The sequence below is a fragment of the Esox lucius genome, chromosome 17 (genome assembly GCF_011004845.1).
Source record: "Esox lucius isolate fEsoLuc1 chromosome 17, fEsoLuc1.pri, whole genome shotgun sequence".
In the NCBI taxonomy this organism is placed as follows: Eukaryota; Metazoa; Chordata; class Actinopteri; order Esociformes; family Esocidae; genus Esox; species Esox lucius.
Window position 1 is genome coordinate 2,304,728 of NC_047585.1, and position 18,054 is coordinate 2,322,781.

The 18,054-nt window shown below is 41.7% G+C and overlaps 1 protein-coding gene across 16 annotated transcripts in view; it reads right to left on the reverse strand.

Moving 5' to 3' along the window:
* Nucleotides 1-18,054, reverse strand: part of ripor3 (RIPOR family member 3) — a 135,299-nt gene that overhangs the window by 27,129 nt on the left and 90,116 nt on the right. For 13 of the 16 annotated variants that reach the window (XR_002196327.2, XR_002196325.2, XR_002196326.2 and 10 more), the window contains 9 exons: nt 10,868-11,013; nt 9,272-9,316; nt 8,654-8,783; nt 7,599-8,258; nt 7,176-7,324; nt 6,129-6,282; nt 2,948-3,077; nt 1,517-1,678; nt 810-968 (listed from right to left, as the gene is read on the reverse strand). Coding sequence is in view for 12 of the 16 variants with exons in the window: in XM_020044428.2 (XP_019899987.2) it covers nt 810-968; nt 1,517-1,678; nt 2,948-3,077; nt 6,129-6,282; nt 7,176-7,324; nt 7,599-8,258; nt 8,654-8,783; nt 9,272-9,316; nt 10,868-11,013 (1,735 nt within the window). In the remaining 4 variants the exon portion in view is untranslated. The remainder of the gene's footprint in view (nt 1-809; nt 969-1,516; nt 1,679-2,947; nt 3,078-6,128; nt 6,283-7,175; nt 7,325-7,598; nt 8,259-8,653; nt 8,784-9,271; nt 9,317-10,867; nt 11,014-18,054) is intronic. The other 3 variants (XM_020044430.2, XM_010903205.3, XM_020044431.2) reach the window with 2 other exon arrangements.

The following is an 18,054-nucleotide window of genomic DNA, read 5'->3' on the forward strand; positions in this document are numbered from 1 at the left end:
TAAAACCTGTGGACTATCTGTAAGTGAAACAGGGATAATTGTAAGTGAAACAGGAATAATTTTATGACCAATTAAGAGTTCCTAATGACCGAGATGGTTTATATGCAATTCTAGGGGTACCTGTAATCGTGACACGGATCATGGAATGTTTCAATGTTTCAGTTTGGCACTGACCATACATGTTGAATTATCTTTCTGGAGCATTCTCCATTATGTACACATTCTAACTTTAATGTGTACTTTGGTTGTCCCATGGGCCTTCTGAAAAAAACAGCTGTAGGGGCCACTAAGGAAACCTGTCCTTTGTTTCACACGATGAGGCTCTTCATCTTAACATTTCCCACATTCTCCAGTTTATAAATTAGCTTTAGTGTACAGAGTGGGGAGAGTGGTGACAGCTTATATCCAGATATATAGTATTTTTGGGACATTCTCCTAGATCTGACATAGCAGTAGGTCTGTTTTGCAATGGTCTACTGTAATGTATTTTATATGCAGTATTTGGGTACTTAAAAGAATGCTTATATAAATGTATGCTTCTTACTACCCTCAAGAACACTGCAAAACCTGTCAGTCCACAGGTCTTATGGTGCAAAGTATTATATAAATGTTAGAACTGCTATCAGATATATGAAATTCAATGAGATGATACAGCTGTATGATTTCAGTGTTGTCGCTTTGCCCCTTTTTATTTTTTTGGTTCAGCTCCAGTGTTTGTATGCAATGTAATAACTCATTTACGTCAACAACAGCTATGCACTAATACAAGCCAGAACAGTTTCATTCAGATCAGTGTGATAATGTGATACCTTCTTTGGAGAGGCGGGAGATGTGCTCTCCCAGGTCTGTAAAGCTCCAGCGGCTCAGGTAGGTGGACAGCTGGAAGATGGTAATCCAGTCCAGAGTGCAACGGGCCATAGGCACCATCCGACAGCTAGCCTGGATCTGCTGCAACAGCTGTGCAAACACTGCAGATGACACAATGTCAGACTGGATTTCACACACCGAAAGTAATTCAGACTCTATCAATGTGTCAGAGATCCACAGCAGTTAAAATATCCAGCCTCTATCAAACTAATGTGTCAGAGATTCACAGTGGTCAAATATCCAGTCTCTATCAGTAGCTCGTCTGTTGGATCGGAACCACATGGGCTAGCCATCAGTCGCCATGTGCATCAATGAGCCTTGGGCACCAATGACCCTGTTGCTGGTTTACCGCTTTTCCTTCCTTGGACCACTTTTGATAGGTACTGTAGACTGGGAACACCCCACAAGAGCTGCAGTTTTGGAGATGCTATGATCACAATTTGTCAAAGTCGCTTTTCCTGTTTCTAACTCATCAACTTTGAGGACAGAATGTTCACTTGCTGCCTACTACATCCCACCCCCTGACAGGTGCCATGATAACGAGGTTATCAGTGTTATTCACTTCACCTGTCAGTGGTCATAATGTTATGGCTGATCGGTGTATGTTTCTAAATAATCTTTCTTTGAGCCTTTGTGCTATGGCACTCACCTGCATCTGGTTGACCGGGCTGCTTGGCTTTGACTTTGTGGATGTAACGCTTCCTCAGGGTCTTAACAAAAGTGTCGGTGGGACAGCAGAGGAGCGATTTGCTGCCTGCACACTCCTCCCAAAACATCAGCAACTCCTTCTGTCCCTGGACCTTCGGGAGCACTAGGGAAAGATCAGAGGATGTATTATAGTATGCTATAGTACATAAATTGTAGCATTCATATTCAACCCACTAGGCACTACTGGCAAAGTTCTAAAAAAAATAAAAGTTTCTATCAAGAGTGTCAATGTTCAGAGATGTTTGGACCATGAAGGTGGATAGAGGTTCATCATTTAGTGGCCACTGTAACATTTGATGTAGGACACCTGCACTGAAGATGGCAGTAAATCACAAAAATATGATGTAAGCATTTATCACACAAAGAAATATAGAAAGCAAGTGACAACTTCAAAATGGAGATTGCCTCATTGGCGCTGTCATGCACAGATATGATAATCTATCTAAGGCTGAATTCCGATTCCCCATGTGAGAACACTTAAGTGAACACTTCATCAAAGTCAAGGTTTCAACCCACTTGACATTATTACTTTTAGAAAATAATATAAGCATGTATTAATCTTAGTTTTGTATTTAAATCTAGTAATACTAATATTCTTACAGAGCAAATGGTAAAGCTGCATATGTCACCGATGTTTGCTACTAGTAAAACATTGTGGAGTCTCGAGTAACATTGTGGAAGAACAGCTCTGTTGGACATTCCAGAACTCAACATGCCAACTGCACACTCCCTCAAAACTGTAGACATGTAACATTGTGGTATGAGAAAACTGAACAATTCAGAGTGGCCTTTTACTGTCCCATTATTTAGTATACGTTATTCAGGAGTTGGTTAAGTATGCAAAGCTTTTATAAAAGTATATGGAAGCGTCACTCCCTGTCATTGTTTAAACAGACAGGTGGGAAAGGAGGCAAGATGTTGATCATCCATAGTTCTTACATGTTCTCCAATAATTATAAAGTTAACACAGTATTTTATTCCTGGACACATGGTGGTCAGTGGTCATAGCCAACCATTACACAGTCCATTATCCTCCAATAAAAAAGGTTTATCCTATGTTCCAACCTATGGTCCATGGGCCTATTCATAGAGCCTACGACAGTCACATGGACAACTCATATCAGGAGGTATGGACAGGATTTGTGGGGCCCATCAGTAACGGCATCACATCTTATCTATTGTCCTTTGTTCAGAGTAAGTCAGCACTTGTGTTGTGTTAAGTTTATCATTCCCATATCCTATCAAGGTGCTGCCAGGGTTGTTGGTTTCCCGCTATATTTATGGTCCAATGCAGATGTTGACCAATACCCCAAACACTGGCACAAACAAAGCTAGCATTGAAAAATTTACAGAAACCAGTATTTATACTTACTCTCATAGTCAGAAGACATTTGTGTCTTCTCCAGCATCAACCTGCTCACTCTATCAAGTACCTCTGCTTGGAGCAACATCTCATCCAAAATGTCCCGCTGAACTATTGCAGACTCTGAATTCCTAATTGCCTGTAAAACAGAGCCACACAATTTACATTTAGGGTTGCATATTTACATATTGAAAATTCACAATTCCTATAAGTGCCATCCATCCATCCATCCATCCATCCATCCATCATCTTCTGCTAATCCGGGGCCGGGTCGCGGGGCAGCAGTCTAAGCACGGATGCCCAGACTTCCCTCTCCCCGGGCCAGCCGGGAGACATAGTCCCTCCAGCGTGTCCTAGGTCTTCCCCGGGGTCTCCTCCCGGTGGGACGGGACCGGAAACACCTTCCCAGGAAGGTACGCTAAACGGAGCAAGCTCCCTGAATTTGATAGGCTAAAGGCTGATTTATGCTTCTATGTCAAACGCGTCTGCGTAGGATCCGCGGACACCGCAGAGAGCCGCACAGGTCCGCACAGCCAGGCTGCATAGGCTACCCGCACCTGCTCAAAAATCAAAAAGCGTGTAGCTACGCGTACGTGAACCGCAGAGCCGCACAAACGATGATTGGAATGGCGGAGGGAGGGTTTTACGCAGAGTACGGAATTCTGGGCAAATTTGACTTCCTGTAGCAACGAAGATGAGATGCAAGAGGAAAAAAAGTAGCACAGTTTTATATAATGCTTTCTTGGCTGTCCGGGCACAGTGAAACCAACTTCAATTTTGGTGAGGACACAAACGGGTTATGTTAAGTTTTTCAAATTGGCAAATTCAGTGTTGATTACTTCTACTACAAAGTTGACTAACTGGCCAGTAAAGTTTAACGATTTGTATTAGCAACACAGGAAACAAAAACAAAACTTCATCATCATCGTCATCTTCCGCTTATCCGGGGCCAGGTCGCGGGGGCAGCAGTCTAAGCAGAGATGCCTAGACTTCCCTCTCCCTAGACACTTCCTCCAGCTCTTACGGGGGGACACTGAGGCGTTCCCAGGCCAGCCAGGAGACATAGTCCCTCCAGCGTGTCATAGGTCTTCCCCGGGGTCTCCTCCTGGTGGGATGGGCCCGGAACACCTTCCCAGGAAGGCGTTCCAGAGGCATCCGAAACAGATGCCCAAGCCACCTCAGCTGACCCCTCTCGATGTGAAGGAGCAAGCGGCTCTACTCTGAGCTCCTCCCGGGTGACCGAGCTTCTCACCCTATCTCTAAGGGATCGCCCAGCCACCCTGCGGAGAAAGCTCATTTCGGCCACCTGTATCCGGGATCTTGTCCTTTCGGTCATGACCCAAAGCTCATGACCATAGGTGAGAGTAGGAACGTAGATTGACCGGTAAATCGAGAGCTTTGCCTTGCAGCTCAGCTCTTTCTTCACCACGACAGACCGATACATCGACCGCATTACTGCAGAAGCTGCACCGATCCGTCTGTCAATCTCCTGTTCCATCCTTCCCTCACTCGTGAACAAGACCCCTAGATACTTAAACTCCTCCACTTGAGGCAGGCATTCTCCACCAACCTGAAGTGGGCAAGCCACCCTTTTCCGACTGAGGACCATGGCCTTGGATTTGGAGGTACTGATTTTCATCCCCACCGCTTCACACTCGGCTGAAAACCGTCCCAGTGCATGCTGAAGGTCCTGGTTTGAAGGGGCCAACACGACAACATCATCCGCAAAGAGCAGAGACACCCTCCGGCCCCTGGCTGCGCCAAGAAATTCTGTCCATAAAAATTACGAACAGAACCGGCAACAAAGGGCAGCCCTGCCGGAGTCCAACATGCACAGGGAACAAGTCTGACTTACTGCCGGCAATGCGGACCAAGCTCCTGCTTCGGTCGTACAGGGACCTGACAGCCCTTAGCAAAGGACCCAGGACCCCATATTCCCGAAGCACTCTCCACAGGATGCCGCGAGGGACACAATCGAATGCCTTCTCCAAATCCACAAAACACATGTGGATTGGTTGGGCAAACTCCCATGAACCCTCCAACACCCCATAGAGGGTATAGAGCTGGTCCAGTGTTCCACGGCCCAGACGAAAACCACACTGTTCCTCCTGAATCCGAGGTTCTACTATCGGCCGTATTCTCCTCTCCAGAACCCTGGCATCGATTTCCTGGGGAGGCTGAGAAGTGTGATCCCCTTATAGTTGGAACACACCCTCCGGTCCCCCTTCTTAAAAAGAGGGACCACCACCCCGGTCTGCCATCCCAGAGGCACTGTCCCCGACCGCCATGCGATGTTGCACAGGCGTGTCAACCAAGACAGCCCCACAACATCCAGAGACTTGAGGTACTAAGGGTGGATCTCATCCACCCCTGGTGCTTTTCCACCGAGGAGTTTCCTATAACTACTGATAATAAAATGTTTTATGTTCTTTTCCAATTTCTATAACTACTTTTTTACCTAGCCACTGTGAATCAACTGTTGTTTTCTCTTTGGGGTTTCAGGCTAGGTATCTGTAAAATCACTGTGATGTAAAAAGGGCTTTATAAAATACATTTGATTTCTTATTTGATTTGACTGCTATTAAAATATTAGATAACCACTTTATATGTTTTAGTAATACTCCAGTGAATTATAGTACTGATTAATGGCCCACAACACTTGTTTGATATACACGGTTTGATATATGCACCTTGTGGCATTTGTCAGATGCGGACAGCACCAAAGATACTATTTCCAGTTGAAATTAGTAAATGTTTGCACAGTATTTTTGGTGGACTGAATGGTCTAGACCAGAGGTCTCAAACCGGTTCCACGGAGGGCCATGTGTCTGCAGGTTTTTGGGTTTTCCTTTAAATTGGTTCCCAGTTCAGACCTAAACAACCAGGTAGGGTAGAAATGAACCAATTAGTGACCTAATTACGGCCCACCGTGGAACCAGTTTGAGACATCTGGTCTAGGCTGCTTCCTCCAGAATAGATGGAACAGTAACAGCACAGCTTCCCTCTCATCCTACCTTCCTCACGTCATATGTATATTAAAAAAAAAATTGTTACATTAACTCCACCTAGTTTTAAATGGTGAAAGCCCTCAATGACAACATCCTAAAATAATTATATCATCAGTATTTTTTTATCTTAATGTTTAATCCATCTGAAAGCCTCTTCCATTCTCTATTGTCAGGCCTCCTACCTTCAGCAGAAGAGTGCAGATGCTCAGGTGTGTTTCTAGAGCCTGGTCCAGACTATAGTTCCCAGTGGTCAGTGGGGCAACATCCAGCTTCTCTTGGGATTGGCTGTACTGAGAAAAAAGCCCAAGGCTTCTTGGCATACTCTGATGGAATGAACTGTTTGTTGGATGAAAGAGACCCGAAAACCCCATACATAAATGGGATATAGTACTACATTACATGTAAATACTAGTATTGGCATCCTATACTTATTAGGGGTGTAACGGTACGGTACGTACCGAAACTTTTAAGTCACGTTCAGTACGATTTTGGAAAACAGTGGAAAAAAACTGGCAAAACATGCAAAAGTTTGAGCTAGCAACCAGGAACCCAAAGCTAATGTTAGCAAGACTAAGAATAATGTCAAACTCTGTGTTAGCGCTTTTTGGAACAGGTTATTCTATTTTTCATATTATTATTCCGAATGTCATTCTCTATCAGTCATTGGTGAGGAATCGCTTTCTGACCAGTGAGTAACTGCAAAATGCTGTAATTGTTTTTTTTACTGAAAGAATCCAACCTGCAGCATGCTTTAAATACATTGGCATTGGGCCAAGAAATAAATTAAAATATAGGTTATGTTTTGCATGTTTTTTTCCTCTTTACCAAATTTTACAAGTTTCGGTACATCCTGAACCGTGACACTTCAATCCACATATATAGAGAGAAAAGACAATTGAATGTGTATGATTGAAATTAATGTTTATGTTAAACACATAATATAATGTACCATATTTGTTGTCCTACCCAATTCCTACCCATGTTAAGCAGCATTACACATCCACAAGGGGGCAGTTTGGAGATTTCTCCATGTAGTTACTTCTGCAGCCCTTCTAATCCAGAGCAATGTAGATGATCAATGGGGTTATGGGCAGAACGAAAGCATTTTCCCCTAGCAACCTTTTGGTTACTGGTCATATACTCTATCCGTTAACCTATCTGCCAGCTTCCACTACAGTCTCATCCAAGTCTAAACAGAGGTATGTCATTAAGAACTCTTCATAACCCACCTTTTGTTTTTGAGGCGCATGCTGCCCACACAAGAAACATCCTCATCGGCGTTAAAGTCTGTGGACAAAAAGTCAAAACTCTCCAGGACCTCCTCCTCTTCCACAGCCAACGTCTCGGCAGAGGAACTCTTCAGCAAGGAAAGGTCATTCTAAGAGGGTGACACGCATACACAGAAAACTCAATGTTAAACAGCTCTCAGAGTTCAGTTCAAAACTGAATTCCTTCAGGACTTACTCCTTACAAAAGATTAGTGTGTTAAAGTAATCAACATTCTAGTTAAATACAAAAAAAAGTTTTACATATATATACACATTCTATTTTCTGGTTGACAGACTTGAATATCACAAAAAACTGTGTAAGAAGAGTGAAGGAGGAGGTAAAAAGTAAAGAGTTTAAAGTCAATGCATTCTGCAGACACTCACTTTTAAAATGGTGCTGAGGTGCAGGATCTGATTTCCCAGTGCCCTTAGCTCCCTCTGTGTGGACTCTTGGCCCTGTAGACTAGTCTCCAGCCCCCTTAGCAGAGCACTGATCCTCAGAGCCTGTGCTTTGCGCTGACTGCTGGTCTCCACCGGCTTGGCTGGAGCCTCCTCACTCTCCTTGTACCCTAGCCTCATCTGCATCTCCCCACCTGGGCCTCCCCCCACTATCAGAACTGTCTCCGGCGTTGTCTCTTTACCCTTTACTGTTTTACCAGGAATTGGATTGGAACTTGGGCTGGGGCCTCCATTCTGTCTGAGGATATCGGGAGTGCTGTAACGTTGCCGCAAGGTAAGCAGGGAGCTGCGGTTCGTCTCCCCGAGTGTGGAGGAAGAGGAGGGGCCTGTGTCCGGATCAGTCAGGGGCCACATGTCCCCTGTCTCGGAAGTCCCTGATAATCCCTTCAATGTCTGCTGCTCCGGAGGGCTGCTCTCTGTGGCTAGATCCTCAGCTAGGCTGATTTGGGTTTGGCTGCCACCCTGGCTGTAAGAGGGGGTGGGGGCCTGGGAGGTATCTGCAAGGTAGCTAAGTAGAGACACTCCCCGAGATGCCCGTGACACCAGGGAGCACTCTGGGTCATGATGAAGCTGCCGGACCATGGACTAGACAGAAGACCAAATATTTATTAGCTATGATTTAAACATATGCATAAGAGTATTTGAAGGGTAATTCTAGAAAGAACACTTTGTATAGTAGTATAAAGGCAAGATCTTGTCAGAGGGATCTATAAAACTGGAAATACGTTAAGCACACCTTGCTTAACTTATTATGCAAACTGAAATTGTATTTACCCAAAAGGTTTTTTATAAAATGTTAAAAGTATAAATTGGATTACCCACCTGAAAGACAGTAATGGGTTTTCACTGTTTATATTTTCTTGACTGAGTGTTGCAAATCCCGCTAGCATGGAGCACTCCTCTAGTTGAGATTGCAACACTGCAACAAGGACAGGTTGAATATGCTCATCCAGAGACAACTCTATGTCTGGATCACTCACTATGAAATATTTTTCTGTGAAGCTGGGTGTGTTGGGAGGCGTCCAGCTGTAGACGGATCCCTTTCGGCTGTGAATGGACTGCCTGCTGGACGCTGTGGTGATGGGCCTCACATCCCCACTGTCAAATGGACTGGAAGGTAAGGAGGGAAAGGAATGTATGTAGCAGGCAAATTCAACTGACGGTAAGTTGAAGGGATATTTCGTCCAAAAATCATATTTCGGTGAAAGTCCCTTTACCCCCAGTTTGTCCTTCAGACACATAGTATAATTTTTTTTAAACAATCAATTATTCAGCTCTGTCTCAGTCAGTGATTAGCATTGTACAATTTCATTAATGGAATCCGTACGTGCCCCTACCGCAAAGCTGCATTGCAAGCAGAAAACTACTCTAAAACACTCAAGACTAAGACAAGTGGTGTTGTTTACCTCAAAGAATATGACGACGTTATATTCCTCCAAATAAAGTTTTCGCAATATAATTGTAATTTCAAATGAACAGGCACTGCCTGTGTTTACCGGTCAGTTTTGTACACAATTGTATCAATCAACGCGTTCGTTCGGGAAGAGAGTGTACACAGTAAACTAAAGTTAGTATTCGCTAGCTAGATTGCAAGTTACCTATTTCGTCTTTGATATTCAACTCGGGCAGTCAAACTGTATTTCCTTTGAGAGAAAGGAAAATATATATTATGTCTGACAGTAAGAAATGTTTCCGGGGATATAGCTTTACTTGTTCTAACAATACACAGATGACGAATTGACCGAAGCAATTCAATGTGCTTTACAAATAAAGAGAAAAAATACAATAGCATTAAAACAAATACTCAAATGAAAACATCATAATAAGAAAACATAGAATAAAAACATAGGAAGCTATAAGGATAAACAGTGCGGTTAAGTTTAAGTGCTCATAGGGAGAAGTGTTTTAACCTGGATTTAAAAATGAACACCGTTGGTGCACGTCAAAAGATCCAGTTGTGTGCAGCATAACTGCTAAACGCAGCTTGACTCGTTTAGTTTGGAATCTGGGCTCTATTAGCTGACCTGTGTTCATGGATCTAAGAGCCCTGCTCGGTTTATATTCTTCTAACATATCAGAGATGTATTCCAGGGCTAAACTATTGAATGATTTATAAACTAAAAGCCCCAAATGTAGTTTGAAGTGTTTTGGAGTAGTTTTCTGCTTGCAATGCAGCTTTGCAATGGCGGTATGAAACAATTCAATTCATGAATTGGACGATGCTAATAACGCTAATTACAGACCGGGTCAGAGCTGAATAATGTAGTTTAAAAAAAATGACTCTATGAGCCTTTTGAAAGACCTTTTGGTAAGTAAACTTTGAGAAAAATATGAACTTTGGATTAACTTTCCCTTTAAACGAAATTACCAACTAGTGAGAGTCACTTCAGTTATATTTAATTTAACTCATTCTCAGTGAATATAAAGGTAGTTGATATGACTTTTAAAGCAGGTGTTAAAGCAGGCCAGATTAACAGCATGGCAAAATGAATGAGCAATCAGAAAACACTTCTCCTTGGCTGTGGTTTAGTATCTGGTTAATATACTAGCCCTGTGAAAGGAATCCATGAAATGGCCTCTTTCTGGAGTGTATAAACCCACTTCAAATCTGATATGTTGTAGTTTGTATATGGGGGTATTTGTGCATGTGCCATGTGTTGATAGATGTAATGTCATCTATTCGTTTTTTTTCACAGTTGGGTTTTTGTTAGAGGCGTGGTATAATTACTTTTGATGGAAACAATTAAGTTAGGGTGTTATATAGCCTGCATTTTAGTCAGATTCAGTCCTCACTCTTCTTAGGAATTAATGAACATCCCATCAGAGAAAAATGTCTGGGTAGCAGCTGCAAATATAGTTTTACATAATTTCACACTACATTCAATTGTCTGAGATAAAAATTTAATAAATCCTATATCCTATAAATTACAACCGGCAGATGTTTCTGACCATGTGAAATGAACATGAAAAACTCCTTGACCTAGTCAGTACCTAGTTAATATTTTAAATTTAAAAAGGTTTTAATTTGCAATGAAAATATGTTCACTTTAATCAAATGTAACTCTCCTAAGCATACAAAGGAGGTATTTTCTCTCCTTCCTAGTACCCCTGTTATCTACCACTAATTCAGCACCCTATTAATGAACATAAACCAGTTTAAAATGCCTACCAGATGAAACTACCCGTACACTTACTTCCACACCACCTCTAATTGAAGCTTGATGGTTCCTAGTTCAGTGATGTCCACCACCATGAGCTGAGGTCGAGACATGAAGAAGTCAGCACTCCTACACGTTACCATGCCAACCAGCAAGGAGCCCAGGCCCTTGACCTCAGTTACCTGAGTAGAGACACTTTATAATCAGTTTATTTGTCAGTCTTTATGTTCAGGTTCTTTATTCTGTTATATTACTAGGTAAGTTAACTGAGAACATATTGTCATTTACAGAAGAGTCAGGAAACCCATTTTAAGACCCCTATACCAAGACAGGAAAGATGGGAACAGAGTCTCATTCACTGCCCTGGGTCCAGGGTTTAGTGGTTCAGAAGTCATCTGAGCGGATTTCAGCTATCAGATGGGATAAAATCTTGAAAATGGGTTGTTCAAAAGAAAATATTCTGAAATCGGATTAGATAATGTAATCCAATCTTGGTTTTGATCTGGATCCATCGTTCAGAATAGGGTGGATTTCAGTAAAACAAGAAAAGGAACCAGGCAAGACAAATTTGGCCAGCCCGATTTGGGGCCAGCAAGGGCCGGCATCTAGGTCATGTGATCAAGGAGCTGTTGAAATTCTAAACTATACATAATGTTTTAATGTGTTAATAGAAAATATATCCATATCTATATTATCCATAAAAACATTTACCAATCTATAAAGAGCAGCCCATTTCCTTTTATTCCTGAACCAGTGTTGCCAACTTAACGACTTTGTCACTATATTTAGCGAGTATTCAGACCACTCTAGCGACTCTTTTTCAGAAAAGCGGCTAGCAGCAAATCTAGCAACTTTTTCTGGTGTTATTGGAGGCTCTGATGTGAAAGCACGTATCGTTCTTACCAGAGCCGGCCTGTCCATTAGGCAATATAGGCGGTCGCCTAGGGCCACACCTTTCAAGGGGGGCCCCCAATCTTATGACGTTCATAATAAATATTTTATTAATAATGTTACTAAAAGCTCGGATGAGCACTTTTAGACGAATCATTGCATGGACCTTACTAAACATGATACTGTTCACAAAGACGGTAGCTACAAAAATACCCAGACCCACTACATACATTAAAAGGATAGCTCTGTAGGCTATAGTTCATACATGACAAATTTCAGAAAAAGATGATAAATACATAAGAATAGAATGAATAAAATACGAAAACACAAGAAATATACACAGTAGCGCGTCACACACTAATTTGCATAATGCCGCCCGTGATATAGTGGGAGACCTCGAGTACTGTAATTATCACAGTATTCACACACACAGACTCCACCACACTTCTCTCCAAAAAGCTCACTTTTTAGAAACAAGAGACAATTTTTTTTTATTTGTGGCGCTCTAAATTTAGTAATGCTTAGTTGCTTAGGCCTACATATTTGGCATTTTGCATGACAAAAATGTGCTGTCAAAAATAAAATACCAAATATTATAATCTCTATGGTAATATTGACTTCACATATTTGGATTGCCTCTTGTCTGTCATAACGTCACAAAGTCTCGTCAGAGTCTAAGTCATGTCAGCAACTCAGCTATGCTTTTTAGTTAATTGAATTGAAATCAGAATCTTTATAGAAATGGCATCCAAACGCCATCTGTCTGGAGCTGAGAAGAGGAAGAGGAAAATGTTTGAGGAAGAAAGACAAGCTCAAAGTAAAGGTATGTTCTTCTGACTTCTATAAATAATGCGTTATTTTTTGCTGTATTAGTTTTAATAAAAATAAATGTAACAATACAATGATCGCAGACAGACAGACATGGAAAAATTGGGCCACATTCAGTGTGTTAATGCATGGGTAGATAATTCTTATGTATAGATTTTTACCCTCTGATGAAGTTATAGTACATTAGTTATTTAAATTAAGGCAGGCCATCTCAGGCCTAGCCTAGGTGAAGGGTAATTAGGTTGTAAAGAGTACACAAAATGGCTGTTTTACCCCTTTTGATTAGTTAATTATGCAATAAATTTTCTATTTTAATCAATTTTAAAATGTCATTTATTTAGAAATAAAATGTAATCAGCATATTAGAAGGATTTCTGAAGAATCATGTGACACTGAAGACTGGAGTAATGATGAAGTCATTTTAAATAATCATAATAAGTCACAATATTACTGTTTTTTTATTTTTATTTTTTTAAATGCAGCCATGGTGAGCAGAAAATAGTTATTCTAAAAACATTAAAAATCCTAACCGATCTAAAACTATTGAACAGTGTTGTATATAATTTATATTATTGTTTTTATGTACAATTCATAGATTTTATTTATTTGAGTTTCATCGTGTAAATATTTTTTCATATGTAGGATGTTGCTACACTTAATAAACATTTATAAACTTAAATATTGAAATTGTCATCTCATGTGCTTTCTCTTCCTTCATAAAATTGTAATGACAGTTTTTTACTCAAGTGGGGCCAATTTCCATAATCTTGCCTAGGGCCCCACAACCCCACGGGCCGGCACTGGTTATTACTCTTCTCAATGAGCAGCGGGTGCTGCCGTGGGCCCCTCTCCTGTGCCAAAGGCGGCCCAGTCCTCGCACAGCAGTCCCTCCCAGCTGCAGTCAGAGCAGGAGATGTTCACCCCTCCACGTCCAGAGACTGCAAATGAATCGCCAATGCGGGAAGACGCCGCTGGCTGATCCTGACCTGGCTTACATTCAGGGCGGGATGTAAATGTAAAATGTTCTTTGTCTAAAATAAATCACTGCATTTGAATCACACAGCCTCAGTCACTTACCTCATCCACTGTGTGTGTGCCTCTTTGTGACATAAGCTAAACTTCTAGCTGGCTAGCTCATCATGTCTCAGTCTAAACTGTACACTCAAAAATACAGAAAGGAGTGGGAATCAAACACTGAATTCAAAGGCTGGTTGTTTATTGGAGATGATACATGGGCATACTGCCTGTGTTGTAAGGCTGATTTCTATGCCAAACTTAGTGATGTAAAAAACACATGAGACTCAAAAACACTCAAAAGGCAAAGCCTTATAACAGTTCTACCCAAAACAACCTGCCATTTACGCAAAAAAAAAATTACCCTGCCAAAAAGCTGAGGCCACCATGGCATTAGCTATCACTGAACACTCTTCTATGTTGGCATGTGATACCCACTGGAGAAGCATGTAGTGCTTTCTCAGACTCCACTGCTGCTACCCACTTCAAAGTGCATAGAAATTATTAATTGTGTTCTAGCACCATACTTTCTGAAAAAGCAGACAATTTTTTCAACATTTCTGGGGCTTGTTGAGTTCGAGGGAGAAGATGCCAAATCTATAGTGCTGTTTTGGCTTTCCTCCAGAAGTGTTGTCTTAAAAAATAGAAACTCCTGGGGATAGTGACTAACAATGCCTCTGTTGTGACGGGGATTAACAATGGGTTCCATAAAGTGCTGAAGGAGTATGGCCTCAAAGATCTGGTTCTTATTCGCTGTGTGTGCCACTCTCTGCAGCTTGCTGTAACTCATGCTTCCAATGACACTATCCCCCGTAGTGTGGAGTACTTGGTACACCATATATGAGACCATCAACTGTGGGGAGAAACCTCTACAGATAACCATTTATTAGTCTACAATTTCAACTCTTTATATAGAAAAAGGATGGCTTGCCAGAACGTTGTCCCTCCTTTCCCATCTTCCGTTCACCAAGACGGATCTTTACCCTTCTCACGAGTCCATCTTTATCAGTAGTTGTTTGTACAACTTTAGCCAATCTCCACTCATTCCATGGTAGATCCTTTTCTGTGACAATGTCACCGACTTTTAGGTTCCTTCTTGGAGTGTGCCAGCGTTGTCTGATGAAGATATTAGAGAGGTTCCTTCTTGGAGTGTGCCAGCGTTGTCCGATGAAGATAATCCTCTTGATCTTAGCCTGATCAAGTCTGTGAGCAGCAGGGTGCTGAATCCACTGGCAAATGTTGATGTACTCAAAGGGCCAATAGATGGATACATCAGTCCCAAACCGTACCTTGGTTACCTTTTTTAGTCAAAGGCAGCTGACCTCCACCTTGCACCTGAGGATGAAAACAATGTCCGAAAGCGGTGTGTAGCCTTCATTATCTCCCTCACTAATGAATTGAGGGTGAGACTGCCGGACAACATCGAAGCATTGCAGTACATGTAGGTTTTCAATGTGGAGGAAACTCTAAAGCACAATAAGAGCCCTGGAGAAATAGAAAAAATAGCCAAGCTTCTTGGCTACTCCCCTGCAGAGATAGACAGGATTGTCCAGCAATGGCAAATGGAACTAGTAAATGGAATGAGACAAAAAACACACTGGGCTTCTGGAATAAGATTTGGTAGGTCAGGGATGCAGCTGATATCAAGCCGTTTCAAGAACTTGCCATGGCTGCTGTGTCTGTTTTGCCCTTGCCACAGTCGAATGCTTAAGTTGAGAGAGTATTGTGGTAAAAAGCAAACTGAGAAATCGGATGTCCTTGCAGACCCTTAGCTCCATCCTGTACATCCGATATGGACTGAAGTTGTCTGGTGAGGCTTGCTATGAGCACCAGCTGCCTGATAATGTTTTGCAGCTTTTTGGCACAGCAGCTGCTTACTCATTTAAGTCAGCTCCCTCAGTTGCTGAACCTGCCATAGAGAGCCTTGACCAAAATGACAATGACCCACTCTTTCTGTGAGCCAACACAGCCTTTGTGTGTGTGTGTGGAGGAGGGTCTGAAAATAAATAAATACAATGAACCTGAATTAGGCCCAAACTAGTTACCATCATTTTCTCAAATTGCCATTAACAGTTTTTTCTATTGTCTCTTTTTGGTCCATTTAGATTATTTTTTTTTAAAATGTTATGGTTAAAAATGTTCACGTTTTACTGTGGCTTGTTGTAGTCACCTAAGTGGACCAAAGGGTTAAAAACCAAAACAAACATTTTTTTTTTTTTTTAAATAAGTAACTCTTTTGGGTCACTTTTACCAGTCCCAAGCCCAGATAAAGCAGGGTTGGAATTGTGACATAAAAAAACAAGAATTGACAGAAGATCATTTGTAATTCTAAACATATTTAGGGTGTTTTTTTACTCACTTTTTGTCTCTCCCACTGCGTTATTCCTCTCTCCTACAGCATCCATCACATGGCCAATTGCTGTATGCAAATTAGGTGATGGCATCATTTAGCAACTTTTAGGACAGCCAATAGCTACTTTCCTTACTGAGGAGTTGGCAACACTGACCTGAACAGTTTAACATTGTTTTGAGGTTTATAGGTGATGTAGTCAGAGTTGCTGAGATTTTAAAATGTTGATGATGCACTTTGTTGATGCTTTTCTTGCAACATGCTTGGGTTATGTGCAGACTGCCCGCAATGTCGCCATAAATGTCTCCTACAATTCGAAAACGACAGTCGGAAATCAAGACTTTTGCAGTGTAGTCCAACTTTTTTTCTTTCGTAACGAGGCCTGTAGCTTAAATTGTTTGCGAGCTATTGAGCTTTGAATGACTGAATAACTGTTGTAACATCCCCGGCTGAATAATGGTCTGGCTCTTTATTGACTGATGGTTCAGAAAGCTTTATTGTCCCTTTGCAATATTCCTTAATACACCTTGAATCTCTCAAACCACCGTAAGAGCTGAGGAAAACAAAGAAAAACACAACACCTTTATTTTACATACATTTTGCTGTAGTAACTCTCAATCAATCAAATTTATTTATAAAGCCCTTTTTACAACAGCAGTTGTCACAAAGTGTTTTACAAAAAAAACTGCCTTAAACCCCAAGGAGCAAACAACAGTAGTGTTGAATTTCAGTGGCTAGGAAAAACTCCCTAAGAAGGCCGAAATTTAGGAAGAGACCTAGAGAGGACCCAGGCTTTGAGGGGTGACCAGTCCTCTTCTGGCTGTGCCGAATAATTAATAAATGCATGTGGGCTAAATCCAGAGTCGATTTAAATTTAGACCAGATCAGAAGCATGACCAGATGGACAAGGACAGGGAAAACACGGGGGAGGGAGGAGGTGTCAGCACAGTGGCAGCTGAAATTGTCAGGTATCGTCTTGATCTGCAACGCAACCAGGAGGACTTTGGACAGGGACAGCAATGGGCCCCCTAAACCAGGTACTCCGCAGGTGTGGACCAGGACCTCATGTCCTCCTAAAGTTTAAAACGGGAGGAGACTGGGAAAATTCAGAAAATGCATTCCTCATATCAATAATGATTTATAGTGGAGAAGGAGAACTTAGTGGGGAAGGAGAACTGACCCTACTCCCCCAGCACAATAACATAGCTGCGTAAGATCTTGGGACTGAGACAGGGGGCGTCCAGCGACACTGTGGCCCTACCTGGGGGGGGTAACAGGCTAATGGCAGTATGCTAACGTTAGCTTAACTTTCAAGCTTGTACACTCCAATCTCAGCAAAACCATAAAAAGGCACACCATAGAGTAACCCAAGTTACAAACGGTTGAAAAATAAATTGTAAAACTAAAATACCTTCTGCCTCTAACAGCCAGGTGCTAAACAATATTACTATATGCCTTCGTTCGACTGCTTTTTCCTTCTCCTTTGTGGCCGTACATTTACTTCCGGTTTCAGAATTTTTAAAATAAAACCATTAGCGTCAGAATACAACTTAACCAGAGAAGCAATATTTGGGTCATTTACACTCCCACCAAATTATGAATGCTTTACAGAACACTATGGGATGTAAAGACATAATTTACCAATTTGAATACTTACTAAAGACAAAAGCGACAATATTGTCTTATATCATATGTCCATTTATTAGTCTACAATTTCAACTCTTTATATAGAAAAAGGATGGCTTGCCAGAACGTTGTCCCTCCTTTCCCATCTTCCGTTCACCAAGACGGATCTTTACCCTTCTCACGAGTCCATCTTTATCAGTAGTTGTTTGTACAACTTTAGCCAATCTCCACTCATTCCATGGTAGATCCTTTTCTGTGACAATGTCACCGACTTTTAGGTTCCTTCTTGGAGTGTGCCAGCGTTGTCTGATGAAGATATTAGAGAGGTTCCTTCTTGGAGTGTGCCAGCGTTGTCCGATGAAGATATTAGAGAGGTACTCCCTCTTCCAATGACTCCAGAACTGTTCAGCGAGATACTGAACATGACGCCACCTCTTATGAGCATACATGTTCTCTTTGATGAAGCTGCCAGGAGGTGGTAATGCAACAACAGACTTCATAGTGAGCAGGTGAT